Below are 22,671 nucleotides of genomic sequence, written 5' to 3' on the forward strand. Positions count from 1 at the left end.
CAAGATCCCTCTCTCTTCAATTTGTTTAACTCCTGCAACCATTCACAATGTCTGTGTACCAACCATATCAGGTATGTCCCACAATTCAGCGAACCAGACTGTATCTCAGGTGTAAGGGACCCATGGAAACATTAGTGCAACAATTATATTGAAATAGATAATTTAACAAAATTCTTAAACAATGTTCAATTGGGACACACTTTATTAAAAGGCACTTGAATTAAGATAACATTAAACAAATAATTAGCAAGAACAGCCCGTTATATACAATACATTTTAAGGGTAGCATCAAAAAGGCACAGGGGAAGGGGGCTAATCAAATCGAGAATGGAAGGAGGGCTTATTGCATGCTCAATTTTATCAGTGCAGAAGTGTGGACATTTTTTGGAGATGCCTCTAAAGTTGCCAGCGCATCTTGAGTTCTCATAAGCCATGTATACATGCGTACGTGACCGCTACACGTTGTAAGAGCTATAAACGTTTTGCCTAATTGAACTGGACATTTCCCAGACTGTGCGACTTACCTCTGTTTGTGTAGTGAGCCTGCACACTAACACACACAGCACTTACTTTTAACATTAAATGTAGTTTATTTTCAATCATACATGAAAACACCCATTGTACACACCTTTAAAAATACACACACAGCACCTTTAGAATTAAAAGTAGTTTATTTTCAATCAAGCATGAAAACACCCAGCGTTCACACCTTTAAAAAATTTATGAATGCGTAGGTGAGTCCTATAACAAAGTTAAAAAACAAAAACAATTAAGCAAGTAATACAAAAACTGAAAACAGATTGCTGCTTTGCTATGCCTTAGGAATTTGAAGCCTTCTCAGGTGACTAGAATGAATCAATAATGAACTAGCATGTGCTTCAGTAGGCGTACACATTGAGGAGACCACTTTTTTTGTGGAGTGTGCGACAAATTTGCATGAAGATGCATCAGCTAAGCATAAAGGACAGGAGCTAGCTATATGTCAACTTTAATCGTAACACTTTCCTTAAGCGCAGCGTGACAAATATAACAACATGGCACTGACTAGAATAATAACGAGAGTAAAGTGAGCAAGTTGGTTTTCATTGATGTGAAAAATTTTGCGCTAAAGAAAGACAAGAACGAAGAGCTCGCAATGTTTTTTGTACCTTTGTCTGTTTTGGTGCTTATTACAAGACAAGAATACACAGTGAAATAAATTGTTAGTTTGATATCACAGACTACATGGCTCGCCTACTATATTTTATCACTAATAGGTGACTCCTTTAAATTGATAATCAGTTACCCTATGTTTCAGTGAAGGTATATTGACGTAGCATGATGGGATGAGGGGAGAAAAAATAATAAGAAGGAAATAACAGGACTCGGTGTTTTAGTATATCTACCTCAACAGGACAGTTTCAGTAGGCCTAGAGTTTGAGAAAGCCCCTTTTCTTGCTGAAGTGGCTAATAAGATTGCACAATGTTTTCACAAAAGCGCGTCAACTGAGCATAAAAAAGTGCTAGATAATATTGCCCTAATAATAAAATTGTTCGTAAGCACTGCGTGAGAAATGAAACAATGTATTGTGCATTATTGGAATTCTATGTCATTGAAAAAGTTTACAATGAGCTATAAATAAAAGGAAATGTTGCATTGATATATCACAGATTACATTGCTTGTGTACCTTCTCAGGTATTCTATAGTGAAAGAACATTGAAAAAAATTTGCATGAACATGAACAGAACCAGAAAATCCTGAGAAGCTTATGCTAGCCCAGCAATGAGAAAATTTGCATATTAAAAGATAAAGACATGAAAGAAAGCTGCATGAAGAACTTAGAGAATGCTCTTCAGTTTGTCGACGATCTTTAGCAGCTTACTATTAGCCCATCAACGAGGAAAGCTTTCTTCTTTGCACAACACACTTTGTACAAGTCCCAAAGTTTGGGCAAAGGCAGATGGGTAAGTGATATCTTTTACGTAGTACACTGTCAAGCAAAGTAAAAGGGCCTTCTCGAGCATGCAATCATCCTTCAAGGAGACCAATTCATCTTCAGCACAAAAATGGCCTTTGTCGATGTGCTCCAAACAATCGTTGGTCCTGGTGACTCATGGACATCTGCAAAATGCTGGGAAAAAAAGAAAGGAGGACGGTACCTCATTTATGGCTGCTACCTTAGACTTTGGTTATATGTAGAGTAGGAATCTAAATAATGTCATCTTTGTCTATTTGTTGTTCTGGGTCTTGTTCACGCCTCACTGCTGTCAGAGCGCGTGCATTTCTGAAGCAACACTACGAAAAGACGGGCCTTTGAGCATTAAAGCAGTAGTTGCATTCCAGTGCCTGTGTATGTCCATTTTCATGTGCGTGCACTTGTGTGTTTTAAGTGTGCTGCTTCATCAATATCCTATCTCTGTTGTTTCCTCAACGCCTTCCCCAGTATGGAGTAGCAGACTAGAAGCCCTTCAGCCCTTCACTCAGGCCGACCTCTCTGCCTTTCTGCCAATAAAGTTTCTCATAAAGGATTGTTATGAGCTTTAGCTGTCGTTATTAAAATGCAAGTCACATGCACAATTGTTCTCACAATTCCTTCAGAGCACTTCATCCTATAAACATGAGAGCTGTTAAAGGGCTAACAGATGGGACACAAGATAGTTCTTTTTTCTGAAAACTGAAAGTGAGCACAAAATGGTTGCGCCACGTTTTTAGCACTAGGTGACTTACTGAAGTTATGAGTGAAGATTTGGCGTGATTGCCACGCAGGTAGTTATCAATGTCTCTATAATCCATCTGGTGGTTACACATTTCACTTATAATTTCCCTGACTTTGCAGAGGATATCCATGACTTCATCAATTGTCCTCTTGAATCTCAGCTGAGCCTCCACAGTAAGCTGAAAAAGGCAGTTCAGCATTAGGGTCTACAAAGTACACACATAACTTTATTAATACAATTAGCAGTGTCTGGGCACTTTGCACACTTTCCGGTATGTTGTCCAAATCGAACCTCTTTAATGCTGACTTGGGCCACTGAATAGACAATTTTGGTATAGACAACTTTGCAAACTACATATGTCCAACTGGGCATATATTACTGGGTATGTGCAAAAATAGACGACAGGGCCACTGCATAGATGCAACAGAGCATATGACACTGGCTATGTGCCTGGATAGACAACTTTAGCCATTTACATGTGCAACTGGGCATGTGACACTAGGTATGTAAACATTCTTGGCCAATCCTCCAAAATCGGTGTGTGCGACTGATAGAGTAGCAAAACAAGTGGCAAGAAGTGAAGAAAATGCCAGCAACAGAAAATTGAAAAAGTTGGCTACAGTGAAGTGAACAGAATGGGACGAGAGTGTGCATTCTGCGAGGAGCGTTGATCTACAGATAAGTGAGGATATTGGTAATAGAAAATCAAATCAAAGGAGTAGGCTACACAGAAGCAAATAATGTGGCAATACAATGTGTCGTTACATTGTTTCAATGCTAATCACATTAACAACATTCAATGTGAAGTGGGTTGTCTGAATTTTTTATACTCACAATATCCTCGTTGAGGAAGTAGCGTGGTAGACTAAGCGGAGGGTCAATTTTACGCTGACTCAATGTGCTGTGGAGAAGAACTGCAACCCTTTCAGTGTCAAAAGGACCGCTCGGACCAAGGACGTTTTCTATGGACTAAAATAAAAAGAAAGAAAAGCAAATACATTTTAACTTCAGTCATTTTTTCCGATGAATGACTATTCAAAAATTGACAAGTGTTAAACCCAATGAATTTACGAAGCTGCCTGTATCACAAGACACAATACGGAGCTCTTCCCTTCAACATGTGCCTGATTCTGGCAGAAGTGTTAAGCTGGTCTGCATTTCACTGCCGCGGTATTTTCACCAGTACTTGCAGACAAAATGACACCTAGCAAAAAAAAGCACTGGACGCTTTTAATACTAGCTGATGGTTTCACTAGTTTTAGATATGAATTAGGATCACTTAATTCAATAAACTTTACCAGGCTCAGCATTGTTGTTGTTGAAATGGTTACTTTCAACAAATAATTACAGGTCAGTACACACTGAATATGATAATGAGTAGAACATCTCATGTAGAATATAGGTGATGCTTAGACAACTGCCAAGAGAAGGCATTACTCCCTGACCTAAGTGTTTAGTGTATGCCACTGTGAGTGTAAATATTCATGGAATACCTTCAGGCATTTGTGGCTAATCTTGCCCTTTCCCTGCTGTGTGTGTTCTTCAGTCTTCCCAGAATTAGCTGTTGAAACCGTATAAAATATTGCTACATAACTTACTGCCAGCTCTTTTAATGCAGATTCAGGATCAACATCTTGCACAATGACCACATTAAATGAAGCCTCAACTGATTCGTTGTTTGCGGCCTTTCGCCTTGCCTGTCGTAGCCACCTATGCCGCCTCGCTTCCGCAAGTCTTGATACAAACACACTCTGAAATAATAGCAAATGAAATGTAAAGAACAAGAGCATTTGTGATTTGACTGTCATGCATACAAATAAACATCTGTTGTAGGTTATTGGCACCAGTTAGACTAGACATCTACCGTCAGCAAATTTTGCATGTTATGAGACGACGTACATAAATGTACAGCCACCATCATACTCATTCCGAACAAGCCATAAGCGCGTTTTTGAGTCTACTGCAGTAGGTGCTAGCGATTTCTGGACGGACTGCCTTGAATGCCATTGCTTAATGCATCTTTTTTCCGAAACACTTGATGCTTGCTTCTTAAAAACAGCATTTCTTCAAGTTAAACCGTTAGAGATGAGTCTCCTATATTCATATCAAGTCTGACGGTGGCTGTACATAGAAAATGCACAGCAACACTAGTACCTTCCAGGCAGCTACCAGCAGATACCCAATGTTATAGTTGAAGTCAATGAGAGCAAGAAATTTGCGCAGAACCAATCTCATGATGACTGTCAATGGTAATGCACTTAATTAGCATTCAAGCATATAGCGACCCACCGTATTGCTGAAGACACCTATATCTATAGCCTGTAGTAGTCTTTCTGAGACTTTTGTTGCTTGCGCATACACTGTTCTCCATTAATAGCTAACTTTGGTATGGCATTCGCTTTCCAAGGTGACAAATATATGAGGACAATGCTGTGACAGCAATAAAATGAACACGAAGGAATGATGTTGATAGAATGATGAAGGCAGTATGATGAAGTCAGTATGACGGCAGCATGATAAAAATGAGACAATTTTGACATTATGATGATGGCAGTAGCCAGCCACTTAAATGAACATGGCCATATATTCGATGAAGCAAGGCTCTATATACTACTAACAAATTTCTGTTCACCTCGCAAGAGGAAATATACAGAATCCTACCTCATACACAAGTTTAAATGCCTGCACCCGACGGGGATCAATTTGGAATGTGGCAACACAGAATTGCTAAAAGCTGTAACTTGCACCTGAAATTGTTATTAATGGAGGCGGAAAACACGTTAGGCCTCCAGCTATTCTCGATTTTCAACCTCACCTATTCCTCCATTTCCAGTTCATCCCTGCCTATCCCCTACCAAACAATTTATTATTATTTTTCACGTTTTTACGCATACATCAACCATACGAACGCTTTTCCTATGTACACCTGCCCACTCACTGTTTCTAATAAATTTTTTTTTGCTGTCACCTTCCTATTAGTTCTCCGCCCCCCCATTTTCCTTTCTTTTAAAGATCCACACCGACACACTTCAAAGTCCCAGACGCCAGGATACCTTTTTCGGCGCCTCGACCATACACGTTCCCGCCACTTCTTTATACCGCCGTGACGACGCCTACGATGAACTATTGAGGCTAACATCCCTTGAAAGACCGAGCTGCTGCCTTCCAACTACACCCCCTCCCCTCCAGGCTCCGTGTCGCCATCTTAACACCTCCAAAATTACCGGACGCATTGCTGCTACGCTACTCAAGTCATTATTTCAACTCGTCCTGTTGTTACTCGCACACTGACCGGCTGACCAGCTGTTCAAAGACCCAAGTGCACACCGCCTACGACACCTCTGAACACTCTCTAACCTCTCGCTCCCCCAACACCCTCCTAGTCATTTTCTTTGTGCCGCTTTCCCGCTTTTGTCCCCTCGTTTTAGAAACCACGCCTACAGACAGTCAAACGACAGCGGTCATTTTCTTTTCAGTCTCTCCCTTTACAGCCAGCCGCCACCGACATCGACGTGACGTCACTCTACTAACCCTTTAAAACTAACCTGTGGAGGATGACGAGGCCGCCTTTGACGAAGATAGGTCCTTCTATCGAAACGTTGGCCAGCCTTTCTGAGGCACGTTATCCCTGTTTATAACCTTTATATCACTTGCTTCACAAGATCATTCACACATCATCCGGCATTCAGGCACCCTTCTCTTTTAAATCTCCTAGCGCATGTGCAACCCGACATAGTCACGCAGTAAATATCGTTCCTTTCAGGACACATATAGACTGTTTCAAACTTTCTTTTTTTCCGCTCACAGTTGAAATTTGGAGCAACTTGGATGGTTCGCTACGCACATTGCCTTTTGCAGTTTATTGAGCATATTGACCATATTGCCTGTTAATCTGTTTGTATAATTTTAGTGTTTGTTCTTTTGTTTGTACTAAAATCTTGTACCCACTCCTGCTATGTTTGAAATATAGACAGCAGTATTTGTAACTAAAAAATAGTTTAAAAAATGACGATGGCATGATCAGCATGACGAGAGTTGAATGAAGTTAGAGCAATGATAATGGTACGACCACACTGTCATCACTAGGACGGTATGACAACAAAAGCATGACGACAACTGCTTAACAAAGGTATGAGGACAATGGGATGACTGCAACAGCGTTACAACTGTCGGGCAACAGTGATTCAATGACGACAGCATGATGACAGCATAACGAAAGTACGATTGTAGGATGACGCAACGACAATCGCACGATGAAGCTGGAATGACAATGATGCAACCACCATGACAGCATCACAACCACGAGCACAAATTTAGTGGCCCAAGCTGTGGCCGCACTTAGTTCCCGCACTTCTCATGAACTAGGAAGCTTTTTAATTTATAAAAATTTGTGATGCTCATGTAAACGAGTGCTCCGTTATGCATGTATACCATAAGAACCATTTAAATAATGTGAACTGGACACGGACGAAAAAGGATAAATACACACACCACGCCTGTATGCATATATGCGCCCTTTTCGTCCGTTTCCAGTTCATGCTTTTTAAGCGTTTTTATGGATTACCAACGTGCCCAAACTGCCACTCTGGCTATTAGACCACTTGGTCCACTGTGTCGGAAGGCATGGCGACGATAGCATGAAGGGAATCGGATGACGTGGAATGACGATTATGGAATGCCCACGATGGCATCACAATTAAGAGCACAGACCGAGCACAACTCGTCAGTAATGAGGCAGAATTAAAGCAATAACAGAACAGCATGTCAATAAACTGATGTAGTTTGTGTTAGGCATTGCCATAACTAAAAAAATGTTCAATTTAAAAAAATTTTCAGACCCTTAAGTTCTGTCAAGAAACCTTTCACTACACTCTGCGGTGATAGCATTCAATTTAGCACCCTCGAAGTTAGTAAAGAGGGGCATACTAAAATCATGCCTACGTGCAGCACTGGACAGATCATGTGCCCACAGAGCTTAATGCAGTAATCAGACACAGGTGGCTAGCTTCAAGCGTGCCGGCTATCCAGATGGCATGCTAAAGTGTGGCACAAGGTCTCTTGACTGAACTGGGCAGTAGTGGCTTTATCATAGTACACTGAGGTACCCTTTTGATATGCCACATGTTTGCGCTACATATAAGCTGGAGTGTGAATCACGAGAGCAGTAATATGAATGCAAATATCACCTCCCAATGCCAGGGAGAAGCCAAAGAGGTGTTAGTCACTAACCATGATAACCTAGGTTATGGCAAATTCTTGTTTTTAAAAAAACCAAGAACATTCATTATTAACAGGAAAATGTTAGCTTGAGTAATTATTTTAAGAAAAGTACTTAAAATATCACATTGATAAATACTGAGAATATCACATTGGTCTAGTTACCTAATGTAGTCACACAGTATCCTAAGTTATGAGCGAAACAGTGACAGCAGGCCATTTGTTTTAGTTATTTTGTTAAATGCGCATTGTAAAGAAGAAAATAAATTACCTTAGGTGATTTGATTCGGCCTTCCTTGTCTTGCTTTGCCTTTTCCCAAAGCATATTTGGGTAAGTTGCTGCTAAGGTCTCCCCTAGTGCATAGTACTTCCATCGCCTAATTGCAGTGTTCTCATCTTGAATAAGGTTGTTTTTACTGAAAATCACACACAAAAAAGAAATTTACAGGTCCTGCCTGGTCTACATTTCCCAGACTGATATTTGGTGAGTACAATATTGTCACGACTAAAGAAGACAACGAAGTGAGGGACACGAGCAAGTAAGGGCTTCCGTTTGGAGAAAAGTTCACTTTATTGCGTAAACAAAATGATGAAAGTCCTCTTCCAAAACGTTTTGGCAGAGTAGAAGTGCGACCCTCTAGGAAGCTAATAATGGGCTCCAATTCTGGGTCTTCGCATTGCTGCTGTGCGTGCGTAGCCGTGTTGACAACTGCAACAAACGCTGTAGCGTCGTCATCGTCTGCACTTGCAGGTTCGAATGGGGCGCGAGAAAGGCAGTCCGCATCCGTATGCCGCTTTCCCGACTTGTACACAATAGCCATGTCGAATTCTTGAAGTTTAAGGCTCCAGCGCGCCAATCGTCCTGATGGGTCTTTTAAGTTCGTCAACCAACAGAGTGAGTGGTGGTCACTGACAACATCAAACAAGCGGCCGTACAAATATGGGCGAAATTTGATCACCGCCCAAACCACCCCAAGGCACTCTTTTTCTGTAGTTGAATAATTTTCTTCTGTGTGGGAAAGGCTTCTACTTGCATAGGCTATCACTTTTTCAGCGCCGTCTTGCCACTGTACAAGTACAGCTCCTAAGCCGATATTGCTGGCATCGGTGTGAACTGCTGTCGGGGCGTCTTCATCAAAGTGTCCCAGGACCGGTGGGTTTTGAAGGCGTTGCCGTAGCTCGTCGAATGCTTTCTGCTGATCTTCATCCCATACGAATGCTACGTCTTCTCTGGTGAGGCGTGTCAGCGGCGATGCAATGCGTGAAAAGTTCTAAATAAAACGCCGGTAATATGCGCATAACCCTAAAAATCGTCTCACTGCCTTTTTGTCGTCGGATGGCACAGGAAAATGTTCAACGGCTGCTATCTTTTCCGGATCAGGTCGTACTCCCCCATTACTGACAACATGGCCTAGAAAAAGAAGCTCTTCGAAGCCAAAATGGCATTTTTCCGGCTTAAGCGTGAGACCAGCGGACCGTATGGCTTGAAAAACAGCACGTAGTTGCCTCAAGTGCTCGTCAAATGTCGCAGAGAATACAATCACATCGTCCAGATATACTAAGCACGTTTGCCACTTGAGTCCTGATAGAACGGTGTCCATTAGCCGCTGAAATGTTGCCGGCGCGGAGCATAAGCCGAAGGGAAGTACCCTAAATTCATAGAGACCATCAGGTGTCACGAATGCTGTTTTCTCGCGGTCTCTTTCGTCTACTTCTATTTGCCAATAGCCGCTTCTTAGATCCATTGACGAGAAATAACGTGCAGGGACATGCTTGTGCTCGTGTCCCTGACTTCGTTGTCTTCTTTAGTCGTGACAATATCAATAGGAAATGAAATTTCAGTAAAAGCTGTAGCAATTAACTCAACACCGACTTAAATTTTCAGAACAGAAACTCCTCCACTGAAAACAGGATATGATTGAGCATGTTTGATGCAACTTGTGCAAGACACGGTTTACACATGTCTTCTCATGAACTTGGAAGCTGTTTAATTTATAAAAATTTGTGATGCTCATGTGAGTGCCCTGTTCTGTATTTATACAGATGTAACACTTGTAGTACTTACTCAAGAAAATGAATCAACTCATGACGAAGTTGTTTCGAAAGACGACGATGAATACTCTCAGTAATGTCCATTCCATGAAGAAGTGGTTCAACAACGCAAGAAAACACAGGCAGCTTGTTTTCTGGTGACCACTGGACACTTGCAAGTGGCTTCTATAAAGAATATGGAACCACAGCATCACGATTACAATCCAAACCAAATAAAGGAGCATTAATTCTAAGTAGCTTTCTGTACATATTTTATTGTGCCACGTAATAAGCTATTTGAATATGTAATACAGACAGTACAGCTGGTCAGTAACACAGTAGTCACATAAAACAGCAGCAAATGGTATCGGAGAAGAAGTGAGACAAGAAAGGAGACTGCGATGATCAAAGGGCACCTCGTGATCATACCACTCTCCTTTCCTGCCTCTTTTCAAGCTCCATTTGCTGCTATAATGAACCAACAAGCAAACAATACATTTCGATCACATAAAACGCTTGGTATAAACTTCAAAATCAGAATAAAGAAAAGAAAGAGCAGTAGACATACAGAACATAGAACGCAACACTCTGACTGAATTACAACAAAAACAAAAATAACGAATATCAACACAGTGACCGTCACTACTACAAGTCACAACAGTGAAGCTATCCGTATTGTATTCGTGAATATGTGTTACTGGGATGACACAGCATGACAATTTGGACAGTTAAACCATTACTGGCCATTTGTAAGACAATATAAATAGTCCTCGCAATGCACCTAGTGGCATATCAGGAAGTAGATTTTCAATGGGATGCTCTACCAATTCAGCTATGGCGGCTGCTGGCTGCTGCAGGGAAAACGAGATAGTATCACATTGTAAATTTGGACATGACAATTTGGACAAAGCATGTTGTATTTCCACCAGCAGCATTGTGTTCCACATTATTTTTCTTTCGCTAGTACTTGTCCCCCTTAAAATGAAAAAAAAGAAGTTATTTTCCCTAGCGTTCTCTGGCTTCAGTGTCTGTCACCCTTTTACTTCCTTGCTTTGCCACAAGTTTGAAACCACACATCTATAAGCTATGTTGCTATGCTCTTTGTTGGTCTACACAGAACCCCAAACAACTAGATTCAAATGATATCAGCAAGGTCAAAGGATGCTTAGAGATCTTGGACATACATCCTCAAGACAACATGCCTCAAATAACACTTCTACCTCCAATGTGACAAATGCCCGACATTTGCATAATGTCAATGCCTTGAAACATGGACCCACAAACCTGCCTAGGAAGAAGACAAACACATGCACAACATGATTGCCTGAACAGAACAGCGTAATACACACACGCCATCTCCGGGTACAAACGCTGCAATAAGCTGCACGGTGACATACAACATTGCGACCAATGCATATACCCAAGACCTGCACACGTTTGCCTACCCAAACAACAGCTGAAATAGTGGCAATAACAGCACCACAACACGTGTAAAACATTATAATTAGCACGGACACTCAAGCAGCATGCCAAGCTTTCCTCACAGGAAGCCTGCCCAACTACATCCATGAAATGCTACATTGATATACAACAAATTGCTACATGAAATGCTACATTGATATCACCATTCAAAGGGTACCTAGCCACTGTAACATTGGGGACAATGAAAATGCACATGCTCTATCACATGTAAACATTCAGGGACTTCCACACTAGTGAACAGATGCACTCACTCATACAGAATTAAAACAAATAGCCTCATACATGCAACACCTAAAAATAGAGGAATGGCATGAACAAGAAACAATTCTTCCATTTCCACCATGCTCGACAACACACGACGCTGTTGCATGCACACATGCCAAGCCCAAATGTACTGTCTGCCCACACAAAAAACATCCTGCACTACAAGCCGGAAAAGAGGCCTGCACAATATGGACGGAATACAAGGAATGCCCAAATGCATCCCCTACACTGTGGCACTGTACAGGCAGTCAAGAGGCACTTCAATCTATACCTAAAGGACTACCAAAAGACCCCACACACTTTAGGAGTGGCTTAGTGACCCGACACCATCTAATGTGACCGCAATAATGCAGCTTACAACGGCCCTTGGGCTCACTGTACCACAAGAAGCAGACAGAGCCCAAGCAAGAGTCGACGCCACCGACGTCACACCCTCACCCCCGTTTCCCACAACATCACCATCGCTCCAATGCCCAGTAGCCCGCCGCACAGGGGGCCGAAATGAAATGTTTTTTCTCTCTCTGCTTGTTGGTTAGCTACACAGATCACTTATGTAACTTGAACATGTGATGCAGTGTAAATAGACTGAGGGATGCATAAAATACAATTATCTTTTGAATATGTAAATACAGGCCAGGGGAGAAGCAAGCTTTTAGTTGACAAAATGGCCTCATGGTCTGTAACACTTCCCATGAAGGCATTCACTTTTGGAACATAAGTTGTTGTCAGAAGTTTGCAATTTACAAATACCTGGTCATTAAAATACACTATGTGATTTACCCTACAAAAGCATGGCTGCTCACTGACGCGCCCAGTAACAATAATATCGCTCACCCTGATCACAACATTTTCAACAGGTGCCTTTTGCAATGACAGGCCACATTGCCCCACATCACAAGGGGCCAATCCTGCATCACAGAAGCTTTGGCTAAGCACAAAAGGAGTACCATATACAGGTGGCATTCTGGTATCTGCGTATCCCGTTTTGGGTGTGCCATCGTCATTCCAAAGGGCATAAGATGTATTAGTTTGAAGAAAATCACTCACGGAAAGTGGTACATTTTTGAAATTGAAAAGTTTTTTAGACTTCGGGAAGGCATTTTTTGCCTCCATCCGCATTGTCCAGTGATGACGTTCTGGCCCATGCATCTTTATTTGATCAACAATGTGAATTAACATGTGCATTTTAGGAAAGACTGCTTCATTTCCAAAGCACTCATTGAACATTTTATGGTGGCTAGAAATTAGCTCCTCTAAATCTCCAACAGCCTCTGCAGTCAAAACGGGTGACAAAATTATTTGTGTAATCTGTGCAACTTGAATAAGACATTTCATGTGCATCGAATCTTCTGGAATAAATTCCTCAACAATTAGTGGAAAATGGAGAATAAAAACAAGAGAAGAGCTTGCAGAAGAAACAAGATTCAAATCTCGTTCAATCAGGCGTGGCCTGTCGCTGCTGGAGACTGCATGGTGAAACTGAAAATTTGAGATGGCTTTGTTCATTTGTTTCCTTGTGAGCCATTTCTTCTCCTTGATAGCAATACGAAGGAAAAGAGCTATTTCTTTTGGCACAACACCTTCCAGCAGAACATGCATCGGATCATATAATACGTCTTTTGTCAAGGAGAAAAAAGGAACTGATGCCAACACTGATTCACTGTTGATCCCAGATTCTTTGGATAACTTTTGTTTTTGTGCAGGGTTTTCACACTGATTGAGTTCCTTCATTTGTGCCCTGACGCTGCCTTCTGTTCGAAGAGTGCACTGACCGTGGTTTGTGTACTGTGCGTACTCTGCCGTAGGCACAAGGCAAGTGCGACAGCAACGGAGAACAGCAGGGCTAAATGACTGCTTGAATCCTGCCAAAGAGTTAGTCGCCAAAGCATCTCCTGTTACTGCCATGAGTGCGCCAAAAAACCTTTCAGGGCCTTTGTCTGTTTCAAAGACGATGCCTTCATTTGCAAGCAAATTCAATGCATGCAAAAAATCATCGAAGAACTTTAGCCGTTCACTATGTTGTCTTAAACTTGCTGTAAGGCCAGTGCCAAGCAAGAAAATGTTGCTTAACTTGGACCGTTTGTTAGGTGGAAGGTTCAAGAGAGTCACATAAAACATGCTGAGTTTCCCCTTTTTACCTCTCTTCATGCCAATTGGGTTTGTTAGTTCAACGTCATCATAGTACAGACTGAGCAAGATAATATTTTCTTTTTGCTTTTGGAACACTGGGTGTGAACTAAACCTTGCTCCATCGCTGAAATCATGAATTACACAGTCATCTTGTGTCCTCTGCATTTTTCTTACATGGGGAACAATGTCTGGATGTTTGAGCAGGATTTGTAGAAGGTCAAGAAGCTTTATGACATAGGCTTTTGCCCCTCCAGTCAGCACGACTTCAGTAGGGGGCACAAAAATTCTTGCATTCTGGTAGATTTTCTTCCGAAGACGGTCATTTTTGATGTGACCAATGTGGACAGGAACTCCAACTGCACTAAACATGTCGTCCACCTCCTGAACTACATCATCAATGACCGTCTTAGGGCACCTGTGATGGCCTTCAAGGCGTCTGCACAGGCTTGTCAGCATTTAGACACTATAGCTCCCTTATCAGTTTCACAAGTATCTTCAGATGTTAGCTGAACATTACCTTCTTCCTCATTGCTGCAACTTTCTTGCCTTAGATTGCTCTGATCTGTCCACTTTTTTCGGCACACCTTATGATGCTGCTGGTAGTGTGTCAGGTAAGCAAAGTGAGAGTTGCACATTGAGCAAACAAACATCACATTTACACCTCGGTGGGTTTTTGTGTGGCTAGCAAATGTGCTGAATGCAGTGCAAAAGAAGCCACACTGAGAACATACATGCTGGCCAGTCAGAGAACGCAGTTCCTTTTCCACTTGTGTCTCAGATGTACTTGTCTCAGATGTACTCGCTTGCTGTGACAAGGCGATGTTTCCAGTTTCATCTCTCCCTGCATTTTGATAGGTGTAGGGGCACAAAGGACACTTTACTAAATAATGTTTTTTGACTATGCTAATTATTGATTTAACGTCTCTTATACAGTGCACAACTGCTCTCACTCTTAAGTTTATGCTGTACTCATCTTTCATAAATGACTGTAAGCAATAAATTTTTAAGCAGTGAAAGTAAGTCAGTATACAGGCACGCACATCAAATCACTTTCATGGAATTGGCAAGGACTGTTCCATCAGCATGAAGTACTAATGCCTTTAATAAATAACAATGCGGAAAGCTTTCCAGTCACAGCGGTAACGTTAGAACTTGAGTGCATAAATTGCCCCACGATTAAAATAGGAAGGTTTATTTTAAGTTACACCTTCAACTGTTGTATAAAAGCAAGATGAAAGATTATTATCTCATTTGGAATGGGGTTCTATGAGGCTCTCACATTAATATGCAATTTTGTGTTATAAATTCAATAAAATTTTAAATATAATCTCTTAAGGCATACCTCCTGGTCTCTCTGCACGCTGGGTAGCGGCCAAACTTGGCTCATTCTCCTCGTCAATGTTGCACAGACTTTGTGCACTGGAACCTGTATGCACAAAAGCCATTCCATTTGTTTGAGTTAGAAATGTCCAAATATTCAAAACTTCGAACATGAATTCAATAGTCCCTGCTACTCGATTCGTATTTGTTTTGAGAAATCACAATTAGCATTTGCATAATATTTCTTTCTTTCAAATACACAGGGTGTTTTCTTCGACGTTCACATAATTAAAACCACCTGCGGCATGCAGCCCACTCATTCATCTGAAGGGGGCAGACAATGCTTTAAGAAAATCAAAATATATAAGTGACAAATTAACAAAATTACACTAATAGCCTTCCTAACTATTTAATTTAATTAGCACACATATTGCAATATACAAACTGAAGCCAGTGGTTTCACAAGACGCATCCCCTTGGAATGAATTTTAAAACTAGCGCCACTTTTGAGAGCTGTCAAAGTTTTCAGTAAAAATGCATTAACACTGTCCTAATACTTTCAACAAATTACATTTTTGTGCACTGAAGCTGAAAAATTACAAGAACACTAGTAAGTTTTGTAGCAAACTTTAGGAGTACATGGGCGGTATTCTGTAAGAGTCTACCTAGTGGACTGTCCATTTTGCCATTTCTGCGACCATTGATTCGCTGCTGCTTGACGTGCAGGAAGGTGCCAGCCAGTCTCCTTCCTGCACGTCAAGCAGCAGTGAATCAACGGTCGCCAAAATGGACAGTCCACTAGGTAGACTCTTACAGAATACCGCCCCATATCTCTCTTAGCTGGTGATCTTCAGGATTTCTACCAAGTGGATAAGAGTTTCAGTGTCACAGACTACAATTAGAAAATTGCAATATGTGCCATAAAGTAATTATTTTCAAAGTATATTAGCAAAACATCGTTATACGAAATATGTCTACCTAGAACGCAGTAATCTAGCTCAAGAAGTAGAAGTGTGCTACATGTCCATGGGTGATCTTTAAAAATTCTTCTAACAATAAAAAACACCCCGTATAAGTGAAACACTTATGGAGCCTCAAGAGCGAGAGAATGATGGATGTGACAGCTGTTCTAAGTGAAGCTACTGCAGGATAGCTACAGTTGCTATACAGTTCCTGAGCAAACATATGAAACACACAAATTCTGCTCAATGCTCAACAATCTTGAGTCATTCACAAGACTGGCTTGCTTTGAAGCAGCCCATATATGAAGTTGTTCCAATTTGTTATTTGACTAGTCTAACAATGTTTGCACACTATTGCACAACTGTAGTATCACACTTTCTCATTCAGTGAACACAATGTATGTAGCTGTTATACTGTTCGATTATTTCATTACAATCACTGTCAGGTTGCCCCGATAATTCACAGGAGGTATTATTTACAAGCTCCTCCCTTATTCGAACAGCTAATTCTGAACAGCATTACACCCATGTATCAGCAAATACACAAACATTGATGTTGCTTCAGAAATGAGAAAATATTTTGTACAAAATTCAGGGGTCATTTTTGTTGAATATGCTTATTCGATTCGGAAATAACACCTTTCAAGCAACCCTCGTTTTAGGTAATTGCTTCAGTTTGGCTGTTTGTACCAGTATGTGGGTAAAGGTAAATTTTTTGGCGCAGCCCACTATATCAATGTACACAAAAACCGGCATCTATAACTTATGCTATTCATCCTATGAGTCATAGTTTGTAAGATCCAGCAACACGCTGATATCCTGATAGGATTCTTGCTTACCAGTAGCGAGGTTTGCAGGTGCTTCTCCTTGAGCTGTCAGTGTTGCTGCGGATGTTGATGGTTGACTCGGCCCTGCATAGGTATCAAATACATAAGGCTACAATAAACATTGTTTATAGCACCAAGGAAGCAAACGATACTCTGAAAATGATACATGAAGAGGGAAAAATGTAAGGCTGTGGACCACAGCTCTAGTTTTTCTACCTGCTATGGAGTTTTAACAACAGAATTTAATGTCTAAGCTGCCACTGAGTGAATACAAATTACACTGAACATCAGCATTCCACTTTAGCAGGCACAAATGGCTTACTTTGTGTGCACAGATGTGTGCAATAAATGGTGTTGCTAATGGCTGATGTTAGAAACTTTTCACAGACCTTTTTGTGCCATTAATGCAGGTGTCTGAAGGTGGTGTCATTATCTATTTATTGCTTTTACCTAGTATTTTTAACTGCGCCAAAGCCCTCTCTCATAAAAAAGAAAAAAATTACTCTTCAAAAGGGGATTCTATTTGTATTACATAAGGTATTTCTATTACATAAACTGTTGCTTTAGGTGAATGTAAAATTTATCGCCTTTTAAATTTGGTCTCTACAAAAGTGTTGGTTTCATGATATGCAGATGCTGATTTTTATGTAATTCTCACCTGGCGTGATGTCGAAAAACTTTTTTTTAATAGTCCATTTGGTAAAAGAGATTTTTTTCTTTTTTTTTCTTTTTCTTTCGTAAAAGGCTACGAACAGCGAAACTGTTTGAAATGACCTACGTCTGACGTCTCGAAGCACCTTGCGAGACCGTGGCTCGGGACCAACTCCGATGCCACCTATTCAAATGCATGTAAAAAGCAGAAAGGCTTGTAGGAGACGACAGACTCCTAGATCAATTTAAATGGAACTCGTTGCATTTAAGGGATCAAGTTATCTAATGACTGTCGGAAGCGCTATGTTCATTTAGGGCTAGGATTTTTTTCACGAAAATTGCCAAATTTCGGTAAGCTAAAAAAAGAAAAAGAAAGGAAGAAAAGAAAGAGCTTGAGATTCACAATTTCGAAACTGCACCAAAAGCAGAACTCGTAATTCTGTTAACTGCTTCTGTTATATAGAGCATCTAAAGCAGACAAGATTGATTAGTGATACTTTAGGTAAATGAATTACAATCTTTATGAAGGTTTTAGAAAAGTCCTGCTCACTCATTGGTGGTGCAACTGAGAGGCACGTATGATACATCAATGTTCTCCGCTTTCGGTGTACTATTAGATGAAGCTTACAGAATTGTGATATTTCTTGTCATTGCTGAGTTACAATGCTGCGAGCTAGACGATTTCGTTTTCTGACAATACTCGACCTTCAATTATTTGTATAAAACAATTCGCCCGCAAAAAAAAACAAAAAAAAACATCGTGACAGTCACTAGGCTTTTTCCCCCTTTCAATGCAGAAACCTCATAAATTTGCTTCAGTGGCTGACGAGAAAAACGATTTCCCCGTTCCCATGTATTTCGGTAGAGCCCCCGAGTTACAAGTTTCTTCTCAGTAGCCGTTCACAAGAGCCACATATTATGTGAGGTTCGTTACGTATGGTGCTCAGTTCAAAAATAGCACAACGCAATAAATGAAGCATGTAATCATCCTATTTCAGGACAATCTAAACCAACTTACCTAGTCGGACGTGGTTCACGGGGCTATGTCCGCAGTACGCGCACCATGCCGCTTGATACGGCGCGCCCGGCTGTCCGCCGTCCGTGAGCGATCTCGTGTAGCCGTCGCACTCGCATGAGTTCTCATAACGGCACTGTCCCCTCAAAACACCCTTTACATCAGTCGAAGTGTACATCTTACGAAACCATCCCACGTATCCTCGGCTGCGACAGTGAAGTCCGCCAAAAAGCGCGCGAGACTCTCGAAAGCAAAAAAGAATACTTCACGCAAACGGAGCAGGCGAGCGAAAGAAACAAAGAAATCGTCGGCGGCGTTCGTTTCGCGGCTGGGTGAGAGACGAGAAGAGGGAAGGGCCGAACAGGGAGAGAATGCGTTTAATGCTGAAAGCCTCCTCCTCCGCTTCGAGAGACTTCACGGCGCCCTTCCGTTTTTCGCGCCAAACAATAGCGACAGGCTGCATATAAACGTTGCGTCCGCTCGGGGCCGCATATAGCGGGCCTAGCCTGCCGCCGCCGCTATTGTCACGCTTAATCTCGCTTGAAAGTCCGTTTATATGCAGTACTTTGCGCGGGAACGAAAATATACCGCATATGTGCCGGACGTTATACGGTACTTGACTAAGAGTGTACTGTGAGTGAGGGGCACCTAAACAGGGCAGACCGTGTCTTCATTCAATGCCTGCGTAGTGTGATGGCATTGTGGCCCATAGTCCAAACCACCTGAACATTTTTCAAAGTTAACGCTGGCACCAGTAGCCGCACAAGATCCTTCTGTTGTTGCAAGGGCAGTCTTTACACAATTTTTATCAATAGAAAGCCCTTGTTTACGGAAGGGGAATATATCTGAAGCATACGAATGTGTTGCATCGGCGGTGCCAAACAAAGGTCAAAGTAGCACAGTTAGGAAGGCTTTGTTGAAAGATTTGCTGATAGTGGAATAAAAACGATGTCTAGGACCACATGTAGATCCGTCTTGGAGTATTGTAGACATAAAGAAAATTCATATTTTTCGGAAATTTATAGCCATACACGCCACATCCCCGAGGCGTATCAGTGGTCGCGGGATGCGTCTTCCGTTGGGGCGTTCCTTCACCCACCGAAATACAACCGATCTCTGAGAGATGATGTGATTTCACGTCGCGCAACACACAGATAAGCAGTGATGGAGTTGGTAACGGTAAATCAGTGGGGAACGGTAAATGTTTATGCAGTGTTCTCTCATTACGCAGTCTTTGTGTAACGTTACTTATCCAAGCGTTATAGTGTGTGATACTGACGTTAGCGGCAATATTTGCCAGAATCTTCAAACAACAGTACAAGACGCCAACTTTAAATTTCTGTGCAAAGCGGGGGGGGGGGGGGGGGAGGGGGGGTTATCTTTAATGTGTGGCGACACTTTCACGTCCCTGTCTTAATTTGCAAGCGCTTGACATAATTACTCAACCTTCAATTTTCCCAATTTTTATGCTAGCTAAAGTGCGCACCATTTTTTGCGATGCTGTATAACGAAAATAAGGAGTGCGTCATCCGTAATGTGCATCAACGTTCAAAGTGTATGGGGAAAGTTTCGTTTTTGCAAGAAATTGCGTATTTGACTTCTTCGGAGTGTTATTAATTTCTTTTACAAGCGGCGCAAAAGTTAGTGCGCTGACATGGCATGAGCACTAATGCAAGCATAATGAAATTCATTGAAAATACGGGAGAAACTGTGTGCGAAGTTCAATATATGTGGAATACGTTCAGGTTTTTGTTGCCACGTTATGTATAAATCCACACAAAAACTCCAACTTCGGAATAAAACAATCAGGTAAAACGAACAGCCTTATATAAGGATCTAGTTAACCATTTCTACAAGTAAACGGAATTTACGGTTAAAAGCAGTTTAAGGTCAGCTGAGCAATAAGATCGGCGTCCTTGCGCTGTTTATTCGTCTGCATTCAGCACAAGGAATGCGGGATGGCAGAGTGTGTATGTGTGTGTGTTTTCTTTTTATCGTCTTTTTTTTCGAGCGTACGGCGTGCAGAGACCCTTTATCTCTGTTGCCAGTGGCCTTCAGAAAATGTACTCGACATCGGTGTCCCCGCTCATCTGCATACAATGACGTCAAGGAAGCATTGCGATTTTGATCATCGACTAACCTGAGAGAGCTTCTTTCACGACATAACTTTCACTTTCTGGGTTTTTTTCTTCCTCGCCACCGCCGCTCTGTGCACTGTGAACACTACGGAGGGTCCAGTTATACTACACTGGTACAGTCACTGCTGGCGTCATTAAAACTGTTTTGATCTAAAGAAATATTCACCGCCACGCCCCAAGTGTATTTTCGCAGCGTACATTACTTTTGCCAGGCCAAACCCCAGGCAATTATCAAACATAGCCGACTACAAGTGTAAGCGTTAATTTATTGATTTTAGTGTGTAACATTTTTCCCTCATTCGTGGCACTTTGCAATAGGTAGGTAGGTTCCTGTCTCGCCTCGCTTTAGAGAAATCCAAAAAAAATACAATATGTGACCGATGTGGTATTCAAGCTCTGCCGCCGAGAACAGCAGTCGAGTTAATTAAGGCTTAGGTAACAATCGCTTTTCTTTAATGTATAAGACCCTGCTTCCCTAAGAAGCTAGCGTGCGATTGTTCCACGGCCGGCCAGCTCTTTGAAACACTCGGCGTGTGCACGGCGTGTGACTTCAGAAGTATCGTCGTTCGCTCCATTCCTTGACTGCTAATTTCATTACCTTCGACAGTTATTATGAGATTAGTTCTGCTGTAAGTTTTAATCGGAATAAAGTTAATAAACAGCAGTGTACTGTATCGCTTTTCTGCAAAGTGTTAGCTGCTTCAGCTACTGATATCGGAGAACCAGTACAGTAACACGGTACATGAGTGTAAATAACGTGAACCCGGAGCGGTGGCTTAGTCAGCTGAGGCGTTGCGCTGCTGAGCACGAGATCGCGGGATCGAATCCCGGCCGCGGAGGTCGCATTTCGATGGAGGCGAAATGCGAAAACGCACGTGTGCTTGCGTTTTAGTGCACGTTAAAGAACCCCAGGCGGTCAAAATTATTCCGGAGCGCTCCAATACAGCGTGCCTCCTAATCAGAACTGGTTCTGACACGTCAAACCCTAGAAGGAAGCAAATACTGCGAGAAGGCTGTACAGCTTGCGCCATCTTTTACAGGTTCAATAATTACTAGAACTTCGCGTTTAGGTTGTCGTATATGCTTCCTGGACGTGACGATTACTATTCTCAAGGGCTAATTGCTACAATAGTGTTTTTTACTGTAGTGGAAAGAGATTGGCAGCATGAGTTAGCGTATGTCGAACAGTAATACTACGCTAACTTTTCGAGCAGCCCGTGGATCAAGTCATACAGCAACGAGAGGGCGAAGATAGGACCATTTCATTTTGAAAGCTTTCAAAGATAAAGTTATATGTACAATGCCGATTTCCAGCGAATCTAGACAAGGCAGTCGACTTTATCAATATAACATACCGGAGGAGTTCAGTGTTCAATCCTCGGTGGAAATCTAATATTTTTAAAGGTAAACACCCATTTGGCACTGATAAAGGTATGGAAAAAAAAAAGGAAAACCACATGTGCGGCTCAAATCGTACATGACATCAAATTAACAGAATTCGCGCCTGACGCCTGTTATAAGTCATTTGACCGCAACAAGTCAGCCTCATCGCCCAATCTTTTTATTGTTCATCAGCATAAATGTACGCGGGATGCTGTACTTTTTCTGCCTTTTCGAGTGCACTCTAGCGAACACACCCTATACTTCCATACGTGCAAGAGAACTTCTGCAAAAGTTCATCTGCATACAAGCCTCTGAGGACGCGCAGGAAATTTTAGCGCCGAGTGACATATGCGAACCTCTTTTACCATATGTTTATTTATATTTCCGAGCTTTTGGGGCGCGCTTCGTTTTAACCACCGACTTCATTTCCTTGTTTCGTCCCCGTTTAAAAAATTCATTAATTGTTTTAGGCGCTAAAATCACGATATGATTATGAGGCACTCGGGAGTTAAGGACTCTGGATGAAGTTTGAACACCTGGGTTTTTTAAAGTC

The 22,671-nt window shown here is 41.7% G+C and overlaps 1 protein-coding gene and 1 long non-coding RNA gene across 2 annotated transcripts; both read right to left on the reverse strand.

Annotated features, from left to right (window-relative positions):
• Positions 1-307: 307 nt before the first annotated feature.
• LOC125939957 (uncharacterized) lies at positions 308-12,784 on the reverse strand. Its single transcript, XR_007463200.1, has 5 exons — positions 9,981-12,784; positions 8,187-8,331; positions 3,533-4,449; positions 2,709-2,876; positions 308-2,112 (listed from the first exon to the last, which is right to left on the reverse strand). It is a non-coding gene; the product is annotated as an uncharacterized LOC125939957 (long non-coding RNA).
• Positions 12,785-14,271: 1,487 nt separating this feature from the next.
• LOC125939810 (zinc finger protein 384-like) lies at positions 14,272-18,798 on the reverse strand. Its single transcript, XM_049655256.1, has 4 exons — positions 18,601-18,798; positions 16,944-17,015; positions 15,165-15,248; positions 14,272-14,663 (listed from the first exon to the last, which is right to left on the reverse strand). The coding sequence occupies exons 1-4, from the start codon at positions 18,773-18,775 to the stop codon at positions 14,272-14,274; spliced, it is 723 nt and encodes a 240-aa protein (XP_049511213.1). The 5' UTR covers positions 18,776-18,798.
• Positions 18,799-22,671: the final 3,873 nt, after the last annotated feature.

Source organism: Dermacentor silvarum, chromosome 9, assembly GCF_013339745.2.
Source record: "Dermacentor silvarum isolate Dsil-2018 chromosome 9, BIME_Dsil_1.4, whole genome shotgun sequence".
Classification (NCBI taxonomy): Eukaryota; Metazoa; Arthropoda; class Arachnida; order Ixodida; family Ixodidae; genus Dermacentor; species Dermacentor silvarum.